This window comes from Silurus meridionalis, chromosome 24 (genome assembly GCF_014805685.1).
Source record: "Silurus meridionalis isolate SWU-2019-XX chromosome 24, ASM1480568v1, whole genome shotgun sequence".
In the NCBI taxonomy this organism is placed as follows: Eukaryota; Metazoa; Chordata; class Actinopteri; order Siluriformes; family Siluridae; genus Silurus; species Silurus meridionalis.
This window is the reverse complement of record NC_060907.1, coordinates 970,197-984,070: the sequence shown is the minus strand read 5'-3', so window position 1 is coordinate 984,070 and position 13,874 is coordinate 970,197. Positions and strand designations below refer to the sequence as shown.

At 38.9% G+C, this 13,874-nt stretch overlaps 2 protein-coding genes across 5 annotated transcripts in view; both read right to left on the bottom strand.

Annotated features, from left to right (window-relative positions):
• Positions 1-937: 937 nt before the first annotated feature.
• On the bottom strand, positions 938-3,876 carry LOC124378571 (macrophage mannose receptor 1-like). Its single transcript, XM_046838300.1, has 4 exons — positions 3,678-3,876; positions 2,107-2,490; positions 1,685-2,022; positions 938-1,045 (listed from the first exon to the last, which is right to left on the bottom strand). The coding sequence occupies exons 1-4, from the start codon at positions 3,874-3,876 to the stop codon at positions 938-940; spliced, it is 1,029 nt and encodes a 342-aa protein (XP_046694256.1).
• Positions 3,877-9,088: 5,212 nt separating this feature from the next.
• lpar2b (lysophosphatidic acid receptor 2b) overlaps positions 9,089-13,874 on the bottom strand; it is a 16,916-nt gene continuing 12,130 nt past the window's right edge. For all 4 annotated transcript variants that reach the window (XM_046837158.1, XM_046837157.1, XM_046837160.1 and 1 more), the window contains exon 5: positions 9,089-9,323. In XM_046837158.1, the coding sequence (XP_046693114.1) occupies positions 9,234-9,323 (90 nt within the window). In that variant the 3' untranslated portion in view covers positions 9,089-9,233. The remainder of the gene's footprint in view (positions 9,324-13,874) is intronic.

The window sequence follows — 13,874 nt, the reverse complement described above, 5'->3', positions numbered from 1 at the left end:
ACTGTTATAATGAGCTCCACTCTTCTGGGAAGATGTTCTACTAGATTTTGCAGTGTGCTTGAGGAGATTTGTGGTGAAACCTTGGAAATATTAAACCATAGTCTGAGATCTAATCCACCATTTCATCAATTTGGTGTTTAAAATCATTTTCAGTGATTTATTAGGGCTGAATGGAATTGTGATCAGAGATCATGGAAATGAAAAAGGAATTAAAGAAACACACAACATGCTTTTTTTAATCAATTTCTGGCTACATTTAATGACAAATTCCATCGAATGATTAAAGTAAATGTGATATACTATTATGTCCAAGTGACCAATCAACAGCTTCAAACAATCATAATCCCATTTTCTACATATACAGATTATTCCTAATCCCATTATCTACATATGCATATTATTCATAATCCCATTATCTACATATACAGATTATTCCTAATCCCATTATCTACATATGCATATTATTCATAATCCCGTTATCTACATATACAGATTATTCCTAATCCCGTTATCTACATATACAGATTATTCCTAATCCCGTTATCTACATATACAGATTATTCATCATCCCATTATCTACATATGCATATTATTCATAATCCCATTATCTACATATACAGGATATTCCTAATCCCATTATCTACATATGCATATTATTCCTAATCCCATTATCTGCATATACAAGATATTCCTAATCCCATTATCTACATATTCAGATTATTCCTAATCCCATTATCTACATATACAGGATATTCCTAATCCCATTATCTACATATTCAGATTATTATCACATTATCTACATATACAGAAGACTATTCATAAACCCAGTACAGATTATTCATAATCCCAGAATCTACAGAAGGAAACATACACCATAAAAGTAAGAATATTATCATATCTCATCATATCTAAAGGTACAGAACCTGAATAAAAGGATTTAGGGGTAATATTTGCGTTTCCTGTAGAAAAGATTTCCATCTGGCTGCAGCCTGAAGCGCACGGCGGAGTTCAACAGCATGTCGTGTTCCTTCAGTTTCAGATTTATCTGTAGATTAGATTTGCACAAGGGTAATGTTAGCATCACCAGTCTGATTAGCATATTCATAAAACATTTGATCAAATTTATCACCACATGACCCACTAACTGTAAAAAAGTGAGCTGGAAAGCAGGATTAAACCCTGTGCCATCAGACAGAACCTGGAAATTCATTATTTGATGTTTCCTTACCGGAATAACTGGAGCAAAACAAACACATACAGAGTCAAACATCAACATTTCTTGATAGTCACATGTTTCACGTATTAATTCTAAACTGTAACTTGATCTCTATTGGCTGGAGTTTTATCTGCAGTGGTGATTTAAAATGTAAACATATTTATTTAATTATTGATATAATTAATTAAACAATATATTATAGGTTTCTTTTTAATCACGTAAAGAATTTGAATGCAGATAAGAAAATTCATTCGATTCAGGCTGCTAGTTATTTCCATACTTATATACTTATAAACTTGTTTAGCAACCTGCTAATTTGCTAATTTGCTGACTAATAATTGGCAAGTTTCCTGCTCTTTGGAAATTGTTTATTTTGATATGTGCTGATTTATAAAGCTGTCAACAGAACCTTCTGAAGAAGGTGAAGTTTAGCATAATTAGCATGTATATTGCAGTGTAAAAACTCACCAGTGTGACAGAAGAAGGAGAAGTTTTAATGCACAATTCGTCACTCATAAACCCGTTATTAAAACTGCCACAGTTCTCTGGTTTAAAGTAATTATTGGGCTGGCCAGAGAGCCATGTTACGTTGGACATTTGTGTTCCATCCGACCACTTCCAAGTGTCCCTGTGAAGTCCAAACCAAGAGAAACCCTGAAGTGACACCACATAACTTAGCTCGCTGTTATCACTTGAGTTGATGGCAGAAGCTAAATCGGTGTGAAAGTGTTGACAGTAAGCCTGAGCGTCCATCCAGCTCAGCGGAGTGGTGACTCCAACGAACCTCTCAGCATCGCTGTAGTTACCTGTGGAGCAGGGTACAGTTCACTAGCACAGGTAGCTAATGGTTCTGAAACCAGACAGCTAATCAGTAATACACACAGACTCACTGTTGTAGCATATGAAGGGCTTCAGGTATGTGCAGCGAATATCATGCCAGTATCCTCCTAGATGAATCGCTCCACATGACTGATTCCCGTCAGCATTATCAGGCTGCCCGGAGTACCACTGGCTGAAACCCGTTCTTATCAATGAGATGTTTGGGAAGGACCACTGCCAACTGCTGATGTCATTGTACAATCCCACCCAGGCTTGCCCAGTCAAAGTTTGTGCTGCCAGTGCCATTATTTTTGCCTGGTCATCGCTAGTACTGATAGTAGCCAAGTCATGGTAAAAGGTCCTGCAGTAATTCTGGGCCACTGGCCACGTCTGCACTGATGGGATAAAGGTGTAATTGTGCAGGATGGCTGGAAGGTTGGTGATGGGGTTGAGGCCTGTGGGTAATAGTTTCAATTTTACACACAATGGATCCACACTCGGCACCGGACACGTCTAATATGCAGGTGTGTAGCACACTTTCTAACAGAGAAGCAGATCTGCTACCACAGTGTATCATATCTCTTATAATAATACTACTACTACTACTACTAATAATAATAATAATAATAATAATAATAATAATAAAAGGAAGATGTTAGTGAAAGTGATGTAACATTTACCCCCAGTTTGATTGGCTAATGACCCTGTGATAATGACCCTCTAACAAAACATTAATCTGAATGATTGTAGTATCAGACTGCAACATAACAACACTGAGAATAGTAAAGGATCTGTGTGTGTGTGTGTGTGTGTGTGTGTGTGTGTGTGTGTGTGTGTGTGTGTGTGTGTGTCTCAGGTCCAGAACTTCAGGTTGCAAATGTGGCATCATTGTCACCAACAAGCTCCATTTTTTATTGTTGTTGTTGTTGTTGTTGTTGTTATTGTTATTGTTAAGCTACAGCGTGTCTCTGATCTGCTGAACTTCAGCTCAAATCTGTTTCTCATCTGGAATTTTTTGCCAACATTGTTTTCTTACTTTTCTTGTTCATGTCCTCTTGCCCATGATGGTCAATTAGTTTTCAGTAGATTACAGGCATGAAAAGATTTTAGTCATGAAATACACACTTACCGCTTAGACAGAGAAGAAGAAAGAGATTCAGCCTCATGATGGACCTAAAAGTTCAGAGTCGCAGGACCTGTTGCTAGAAAATTCCTTCATCTAATAAATGTAATAGATGAATAAATTGTAACTTTTGCGTATTGAAATTAAGTTCATGCAGCAGCTCAGAAAAGTCTCCTGCAAAGTGGAACCCTAAAGCATCAAAAACCATCTGACTTCCTGCAAACCTCAGCTGGGATCTAATGTAAATCAGCATTCCTCATACATGACAAAGACAAATCTATTTAGGACAAACTCATGTGACTGGGGTGGAGGTAAATAAAGTAACAGGATGAAAATGTTGAGAACTTCACCTAGCAAGAAGCTTTAGTGTTGAAAAGAAAGGATATGAAAGTGTTTTAGTGAAATTATAGACATGAGAGTTTGTGTGTCTTGCATTTATTTGGTTCCTGGTTCTCAGTTGAAAAATAAATAAATGTGAATTAAAGGCACAATATTCCCAATCTAACATTCAGTCCTGACCTGAAACTAGAGCATCATGTTCACAGGTCACAGATAATCTAGAAGAACATGGTGCAGGTCGTGGTGGGCATGGCATGGTGGGCATGGCGGTTGTGGTGGGCATGGCATGGTGGGCGTGGCGGTTGTGGTGGGCATGGCATGGTGGGCGTGGCAGTTGTGGTGGGCATGGCATGGTGGGCGTGGCGGTTGTGGTGGGCATGGCATGGTGGGCGTGGTGGGTGTGGCAGGGCAGAGCTGGGTTTTTCTTGTGAAGATTTTGTACACAACGCTACATTGCAAGTAGAAGCACATGCTCATTTTTTCCTTCACTTCATCTGGAGACCCAAACCTGTTCCAGCATAAAAATGTAGCCAGAATTGATAAAAAGTATGCGTGTGTTTCTTTAATTCCTTTTAATGTTTTCATCATTGAAAACTGCTGTGGGACCTGATCTCTGATCACAATTCCATTCAGCCCTAATAAATCACATAAAATGATTTTAAACACCAAATTGATGAAATGGTGAATTAGATCTCAGACTATGATCTCACATTTCCAAGCTTTCACCGCAAATCTCCCCAAGCACACTGCAAAATCTAGTAGAACATCTTCCCAGAAGAGTGAAGCTCATTATAACAGTAAACTCTAACATTCTAACATTCTAGCATCATAACATTATAACATTATAACATTATAACATCATAACATTATAACATTATATAATTATATCAATTATAACTGCAAAATCTAGTAGAACATCTTCCCAGAAGAGTGAAGCTCATTACAACAGTAATTGGGAACTAATTGTGGAATGCAATGTTTTAAAAAGCACAAATCGTGAACGATCCACACCTTATTTAAATCACATTCATTAACCTGAGACACTTTGCCTTGTGATGCCAGAAAAAGAAATTTCATTCAAAACAGTATCATTAACTGTGTACACACATCTATCAGAGTGGCACAGAGAATGTGTGAAGAAAATGCTTTACAATTACAACATTATAACAGTATAACATATAACATCATAACATCATAACATTATAACATTATATCATTATAACCTAACATTTTATCATTTTAACATTATATCATTATAACATCATAAAACTATAACATTATAACATTAAAACATCATAACATTATATCATTATATCATTATATCATCATAAAACTATAACATTATAACATTTTATCATTATAACATTATAACATTTTATCATTATAACATTATAACATCATAAAACTATAACATTATAACATTATAACATCATACATTATATAATTATAACATTATATCATTATAAAATTATAACATTATATCATTATAATATTCTAACATTATATCATTATAAAATTATATCATTATAAAATTATATCATTAAAACATTATATCATTATAAAATTATAACATTATATCATTACATTTACATTTACATTTACATTTACATTTATGGCATTTAGCAGACGCCTTATCCAGAGCGACGTACAAAGTGCTTTAAATCTCTAGTAATGAATAAATCTACACTGGTATGCAAGAATACAAACTCAATATAAATATAACTCGAATTCTACAAACTTGGAAAGTGCTAATTTAGGTATTTCAGGAAGAGGTAGGTCTTCAGTCGTCGTTTAAAGATAATCAGGGACTCTGCTGTACGGACATCTAGGGGAAGATCATTCCACCACCTCGGTGCCAGAACAGAGAAGAGCCTTGAATTGTACTTACCTCTCATTCTGAGAGAAGGTGGTACCAGTCGAGCAGTGCTGGAGGATCTCAGACAGCGTGGTGCAGTGTGAGATGTGATGAGGTCACTGAGGTAAGATGGTGCTGGTCCATTTTGGCCTTGTAGGCAAGCATCAGTGTTTTGAATCTGATACGTGCAGCTACTGGAAGCCAGTGAAGGAGCGCAGCAGTGGGGTGGTGTGGGAAAACTTGGGCTGATTGAACACAAGTCGTGCAGCTGCGTTTTGGATCATTTGCAGTGGACGAATAGCGTTCAGGGGAAGACCTGCCAGCAGAGAGTTGCAGTAGTCAAGTCTTGAAATGACAAGAGACTGAACAAGCACCTGGGCAGCCTGTATGGACAGAAATGGTCGAATCCTTCGGATGTTATAGAGAAAAAATCGACAAGAACGAGCAACATTAGCGACATGTGGGAAAAAGACAGTTCATTGTCCATAGTTACCCCAAGGTTACGAGCAGTGGCTGAAGGGGAGAGCAGAGAGTCATAAAGTGTTATTTGGAGATCTTGACCTGGGGATGAATCACCTGGGATGACCAGCACTTCTGTTTTGCTGGGGTTGAGTTTAAGTTGGTGAGCACACATCCATAAAGATATGTCTGACAAGCATGCTGAGATCCGAGCGGAAGCTGTGGTATCTGATGGAGGTATCTGATATTCTTAGCAGTGATAAGAAAACTCATGTGAGGATATGACTTCACCAATGGAGTGGTTATAGAGGGAGAAAAGGAGGGGACCAAGTACAGAGCCTTGTGGGACACCACTGGTGAGTCTGCATGTTGCAGATGTGGATCCCCTCCATGTTACCTGGTATGAGCGACCTTCCAGGTAGGAAGCAAACCAATCCCATGCTGTTCCGCAGATACCGAGGCTCTTGAGGGTTGACAAAAGTGTCTTGTGGTTGACTGTGTCAAATGCTGCTGAAAGGTCCAGGAAGATAAGTACAGATGACAGCTTGGCTGGCCGAGCAGCATGTAGTTTCTCAGAAACAGCCAAAGGGCCGTCTCTGTGGAATGTGCCGCTTTGAACCCAGACTGGTTCGGATCGTGGCGGTTGTTCTGTGAGAGATAGACAGACAGACAGTTGGTTAAAAAGAGTGCATTCCAGAGATTTAGAAAGAAAGGAGAGGAGTGATACCGGTCTGTAGTTGTTGATGTCTGATGGATCCAGAGCAGGTTTCTTCAAGATAGGAATGACCATTGCTTGCTTGATGGTAGTTGGTACATAGCCAGATGTTAATGATATTATAACATTATATCATTATAACCATAACATTATAACATTATATCATTATAACATTATAACATTACATCATTATAACATTATAACACTCTCCACTTAGCACTGTCTACTTTTCTCATCACTCTGTCAATCCCAATTCTGTTTCTCCAACCTCGTTCTCCTCATTCCACCACCACGTCTCTGTCTTTCTTTCTATTTCCAGATGTTACACAAAGTATCTTTCTGGCTGTCTCCCTCATCACTTCTGCAGTAGTTGCCCAATTCAATCTTGATGGAAAAGTATAGAGAAGGTCTGAAGGAGCTGCATTGTGTGTTTGTGGATTTAGAGAAAGCGTAAGACAGGATGGAGAGAGGAGTTGTGGTGTTGTATGAGGAAGTCTGGTGTGTCAGAGAAGTATGTGAGGGTGGTGCAGGACATGTATGAGGACAGTGTGACAGCAGTGAAGTGTGCAGTAGGAACGACAGACTGGTTCAAGGTGGAGGTGGAACTGCATCAAGGATCGGCTCTGAGCACTTTCCTGTTTGCAGTGGTGATGAACAGGTTGAAAGACGAGGTCAGACAGGAGTCTCCGTGGACTATGATGTTTGTGGATGATATTGTGATTTGTGGTGAGAGTAGGGAGCAGGTGGAGAAGGTCCTGTAGAGGTGGAGGTACACGCCGGAGAGAAGGGGAATGAAAGTCAGTAGAAGTAAGACAGAGTACATGTGTGTGAATGAGAGAGAGGGCAGAAGAAGGTGGAGGAGTTCGGGTACCTGGGGTCAACAGTGCAAAGTAATGGAGAGTGTGTTAGAGAAGTAAAGAAAAGAGTGCAGGCAGGGTGAAGTGGGTGGAGAAGAGTGATAGCAGGAGTGATTCTCAGAGACAACACAGAGATGTACAATGTAATTTGTCAGTGTTTCAGCCTGCAGCATGTTACAGTTTAAATGCAGAATCCCAGACCAGGATCAAAACAGCAAACCAAATCCAAGTCATATTAATAATTCATCCATTCAGCATCATATGTGTCAAGAAAAGTGACAATATTTAAGCAAAAAGGATAAAAATAGTTCTGCACCCTGGTCACTGTGAATAGTGGATTGTGATTGGCTGGAAGGAGTTAAGGTGTGAATAGTGGATTGTGATTGGCTGGAAGGAGTTAAGGTGTGAATAGTGGATTGTGATTGGCTGGAAGGAGTTAAGGTGTGAATAGTGGATTGTGATTGGCTGGAAGGAGTTCAGGTGTGAATAGTGGATTGTGATTGGCTGGAAGGAGTTCAGGTGTGAATAGTGGATTGTGATTGGCTGGAAGGAGTTCAGTGTGAATAGTGGATTGTGATTGGCTGGAAGGAGTTCAGGTGTGAATAGTGGATTGTGATTGGCTGGAAGGAGTTCAGTGTGAATAGTGGATTGTGATTGGCTGGAAGGAGTTCAGGTGTAAATAGTGGATTGTGATTGGCTGGAAGGGGTTCAGGTGTGAATAGTGGATTGTGATTGGCTGGAAGTTCAGGCGTCAGTTCAAAGCATTTGTCAGTTGAATCTAAATGAATGCGCTGCTTATAAACACCTGTAACTATAGTAACATCCAGTTTCAGTTCCATCCAGAGTGAGACAGCGATTATACACATTTCCTGATGATCTCACTGAGCTCCATTAGTGTGTGGTGGAACTTTTATGTTGAATACGGTGATTTTGGTAAACAGCTCGAGGCACAAGACGTATTTAGAGGAAATAAACGGCAGGAACAGTAAATACCAACAGTTTTGTTATTAGTAGGCTTCGGGTTGTATATTAAATAAATAAGACATGAGGTTTTATTTTATCCCATTCACTAGTTTAATGCGCGACATGGAGGTGTGAAGTGGAGCACATTTAAATGGTCTAACTTCATGAGATAAGTGGATTATCTTGTAGATGTGCCATTGTTACACTGTTGGTTTAAATAGATAAAAGAACATGAAGTGGGGTCTCGACCACTAGAGGGCAGTACTGCATCAATAATTAACACTGTTCATCTAGAGATAGACAGATCACTATATTCATCCCTGAGGGGGATTCATGAGTTTCTGTACATCTGTAAATAAATTCCCCTGCCTGTATTTCCCACTAATGTGTAAGTGTGAGCATAAAACAGGAAGTCCGGTATTAAAAAAACAAGAAACATTCACACTCAAATAGAATTTTTTGCTCACAGGGGAAAAAATACCTTTTCCTGTCTATTGAGTGTCAGAAGGACCAGCTCATTAACAAAAAGACAATTGAAAGGATATTAATTTGCATTTACATATATTAATTATTTATGAGTATATGAAACATAAATTATTCACAAGTTCTGAGTTTAAAATACCTGTTTATTTCTTTACTGGGTATACAAAATAAACACACACACACACACACACACACACACACACACACACACACACACACACACACACACACAAATAAATATCATTTCAATACACGACTATTTCAATTGTAACTTTGCAATAATAAAGTTTAATAATAAAAGTAAGAGTTCAAAACAAATGGCAGTACAGAACTGTCCACTGGGTGTCAGTGTGGGGAGGGGGGCATTTACTTTTAGAACTGTTACACATGAATTGATTCAGCTCTCAGGATTTAGTTGAGTTTTTAATTTTTCTTGAGCTTTGAAGCAGCACTGTGGGGTTTTCACCTGCATCATCTTCTCCATTCCTGTTCACCCACACACACACACACACACACAGGAAATATTGGTATCATTTTTGACGTCCTGTCACATTTACATCATGAAGATAACCTTGTTTTTTTAATAATGTACACTATTTAGCCAAAAATATGGTCATGTGAAATCTGACTTTCAGACCCTGATGTGGTTTTTCCCCCAAACTGTTACACAAAGTTGAATTTACACAATTGAACTGGACAAGTTTGGATGCAGGAGCAAGACATTTTCCCTTCAGTTGAACCAGGAGACCCAAAACCTGATCTGGCATGAAAATGCCCCTGTGCACAAATCCAGCTCCAAGAAGACCTGTTTCCACGGGTTGGAGGGGAAGATCTCCTGCTGTAGAACTCAAAGAAAAGAAAACGTTCCGTTTGGTGTCCTGATGATGTACGTAATTTAAAACACCATAATTAATTTAAAACATTTACAAGAATATTATATTTTCATGCTCTATGTTGAGTTTGGTTTCACTAATAATAAACATACATTTGCATAAAGCATCAATATTTATACATGCGCATGTTAATTTGAATATTAAAGTTAAAAAGTTATAATTTAAGGTCCATTTATGAACAGATACAAATGTGCGATCAAGTTTATTTTATCACCAAAACTAAATCAACATCATGTCATTTAGATTCCATTCCAACTAATCTACTGAAGGAAGTGTTCCATACAGCTGCTGAGCCTCTTCTCAATATTATTAACTCCTCACTATCTTTAGGTCACGTCCATAAACCCCTCAAGTTAGCAGTTATTAAGCCCCTCATTAAGAAACCTCATTTAGATCCAAACACGCATCAAATTACAGACTAATTTCAAATCTCCCATTTATGTGTAAGATTTTAGAAAAGATTGTCTCTGCCCACTTCTGTTTCCACTTACAAGAGAACAATATCTTTGAAGAGTTTCAGTCAGGTTTCAGGCTCCATCATAGCACAGAAACTGCCCTAGTTACAATCACTAATGACCTGTTTTTAGCTTCAGACCAAGGCTTCATCTCGCTGTTAGTTTTACTAGATCTTACTGCTGCATTCGACACTATAGATCATGATCTCCTCCTAGATCGCTTACAAAATTACTTCGGCATTCAGGGACAGGCATTAAGCTGGTTTAAATCCTACCTGTCCGATCGTTACCATTTCGTAGATTTGAATGGAGAGCTATCCAGGCTAATGCTAGTAAATTATGGCGTGCCACAAGGTTCAGTTCTAGGACCCCTGCTTTTCACAATATACATGCATCCCTGAGGAAATATCATTAGAAGGCATGGAATTAGCTTTCATTGTTATGCTGATGATACCCAGCTATATATCTCATCTAAACCAGGCGATACGCTCAATTAACTCGGATAACTGAGTGTGTTAAAGAATTAAGAGATTGGATGACCCATAACTTTCTACTATTAAATTCTGATAAGACAGAGATTTTGCTCATCGGCCCAAAAACCAGTACACAGAAGCTCCAGCATCTCATCCTGCATTTAGACGGATGTTCTGTAACCACTAGTTTAACAGTAAAAGACCTGGGAGTTATTTTAGACAGCAACTTATCTTTTAAAAATCATATGAACCAAGTTACAAAAACAGCCTTCTTTCACCTTAGAAATATTTCTAAGCTAAGAAACATGTTTATATCTGATGCAGAGAAGCTCGTCCATGCGTTTATGACCTCCAGAATAGACTACTGTAATGCATCACTAGGTGGATGTTCTGCATCATTAATAAACAAGCTTCAGTTAGTCCAGAATGCAGCAGCCAGAGTTCTCACAAGGTCAAGAAAATATCACCATATAACCCCAATCTTCTCATCCCTACACTGGCTTCCTGTTAAATTTAAGCTCCTAAACTCTGGAATAGTCTTCCTGACAGTGTTCGGGGTTCAGACACACTCTCCCAGTTTAAGTGCAGATTAAAGACGTATGTTTTTAGCGAGTTCTACACATAACACACATCACATCATAACCTTGTGCTCCAGAACATCTGATCACATCACATTATCAACTTGTGCTGTTAATATCATGAGCAGCAGCTACGCTAATTCCTCTCCACTGCTTCTCTTTCTCTCCCCATCCCGAGGCTTCCTGAGGTTGCTCCAGCTCCAGTCACGTCCCACCTCATGAAGATTATGGACTTTAAAGAAGTAGATGCCAAACTCGCAAACATCCCGAACCATCTAGAGACGTACCAGTGCCAGCTGGATCCCACTTCATGTGGAGTTTGGACACTGGACCTCCTGAAGTGTTTAAAGGCTCTGGCATGGAGAAGCTGGTTTTGGATCTGTGATGATCTCAGATGTTGAGCTATTTTATGAGTTGCTCAGTAGCTCCTGGTTCCACATCATCATCTGACTGCAGAAGACTGTAGAAAGATCACTCATTATCACACACTCCAGTGCTCATGTTAGTTCTCACTCTCCAGTGTTACTGTAGTGTTTAAAGACTATAATCACACTCTTGATGTCACCCAGATGAGGATGAGGTTCTGCTTTTGAGTCTGGTTCCTCTTAAGGTTTCTTCCTCATAACATCTAAGGGAGTCTTCATGGCTGCTCATCAGGAATAAATACACATTCATGCTTAAAAATTCTGGAGTGAGTTAGATGAAGTGGTAGAAGATGAACGTAGGAATGAAAGATTGGTGAATGGGGCAGACTTTATTGAGCATGTAGGTGAAGGGAACAGAGATGATGAGGAGGTGATGGTAGGTATGGTTTTAAGGAGAGGAATATGGAAGGGCAGATGGTGGTAGATTTTGCTAAAAGGATGGAAATGGCAGTGGTGAACACGTATTTTAAGAAGAAGAGGATACAAGAGGAGACAACAATGTGGAGGTAAAGAGAAAGACCAAGGAGCAGGTTTATGGATGTGGTGAGGGAAGACATGCAGGTAGTTGGTGTGAAAGAGGCAGATGTAGCGCAGATGTAGCGCAGATACAGGCAGATACAGCGCTGCTCTCAGACACATCTGTCTGAGAGCAGCGCCACCATCTGGTGAGTTAATACCAGAGTTAATAAAATAGTTTTTTCTACACTTGAAGTTTTGTGACTTCAGAAATTTATATCAGAATTGAAATGAATTTCTTTTTCTTACAGTTTTTAATTTTACCTCTGGCATTTTCTTATGCAAAGTAGTGCGCACACACACACACACACACACACACACACACACACACACACACACACACACACACACGTTTGAGTAATGTGTTTCATTTGAGCATGTTTTGTAGTAAACGATGTGTAAATGAGTTTTTAAATGTCCTCATTACTCAAACACACACATGCTAAATGTTTTTAAAGCTTTTAATGTTGTTCAGCTTCTTCACCCCACACAGCAAATCATCACACACACACACACGTTTGAGTAACACAGATTTCTTTAACTGTTCCAGTCCTCCCAGTGCTTTTATACCAGTCAGACGTGGTGTCAGAGGACTGGAACACTCTGAATAACGCACATCTGTGCTTCTCAAACAAAATAATCATTTGCTTGTTTCACATTTAGTTTGTACTCGTCGCCGAGTTGCACTTATGTGCTGATGTTCCAAAAGCTTAAAAATGTGTGTTTGATACATCAGCAAAAAAGTGCAACTTCTAACACCCGGTTCAGGTGCTGCTTCCAAAGTGCCCTCGCCTTCAGGCCCTTTCACACCAAACACACTGTTCCCACGGAGCCGATGATCTATAATAAAACCTGCTGAAGAAGCAGGTCTGTACCTCATTATCTAGTTTTGTTTAAGGTTTGGACCAGGAAAGCAAAATGACATGTTTTTTTTAAATGTTCGTTTTATAATTACTAAAATATTTCCTTGGGCCTTTTTGAAATGGAAATAGCAGTAGAGCAAAGCATTCTGGGTCGAGGGCATTTTATAAAGCAGCATCGGGACCGAAATGCAAGCGAACAAGCAGACAGAGAGACAGACAGATGACAGACAGACAGACAGAGGAGAGCAGACTGAAGCAGCTTGTTCCAGTGAGTTTATTTCTATTAAAAATAATCATCATCTCTGCAGCAGAAAATCCACCAGAGTACAAAATCATCCAAAAACAAACAAACAAACAAACAAACAGCCACAACGAGGTACAATTATAACATTAGTGATGTAGCTGAAGATGAGAGAAAGGCTGCTACACACACACACACACACACACACACACACACTCATGAATAACTAAACATTTGTTAATAATCTGACAAAGTTACCAAAGAAAATAAAAAAATAAAAAAAAATAAAAACACAGGAAGCAAAGAGTCACAAATGTAAACAAAAAAAAAAACTGCTGATGCAGGAGAAATGAAAGCAGGATGGTGGTGTGTTTATAGTGACTTGTGACCTGTAGTGCATTAGTACTGTTGTGTATATGTTTAAACGTGTGTGTGTGTGTGTTTAAACGTGTGTGTGTGTGTGTGTGTGTGTGTGTGTGTGTGTGTGTGTGTGTGTGTGTGTGTGTGTGTGTGTGTGTGTATATGTTTAAACGTGTGTGTGTGGTGCGTTTGTTCATATATAGAGGACATGTTTACAAGACAACAAGGATAGCAATCTATC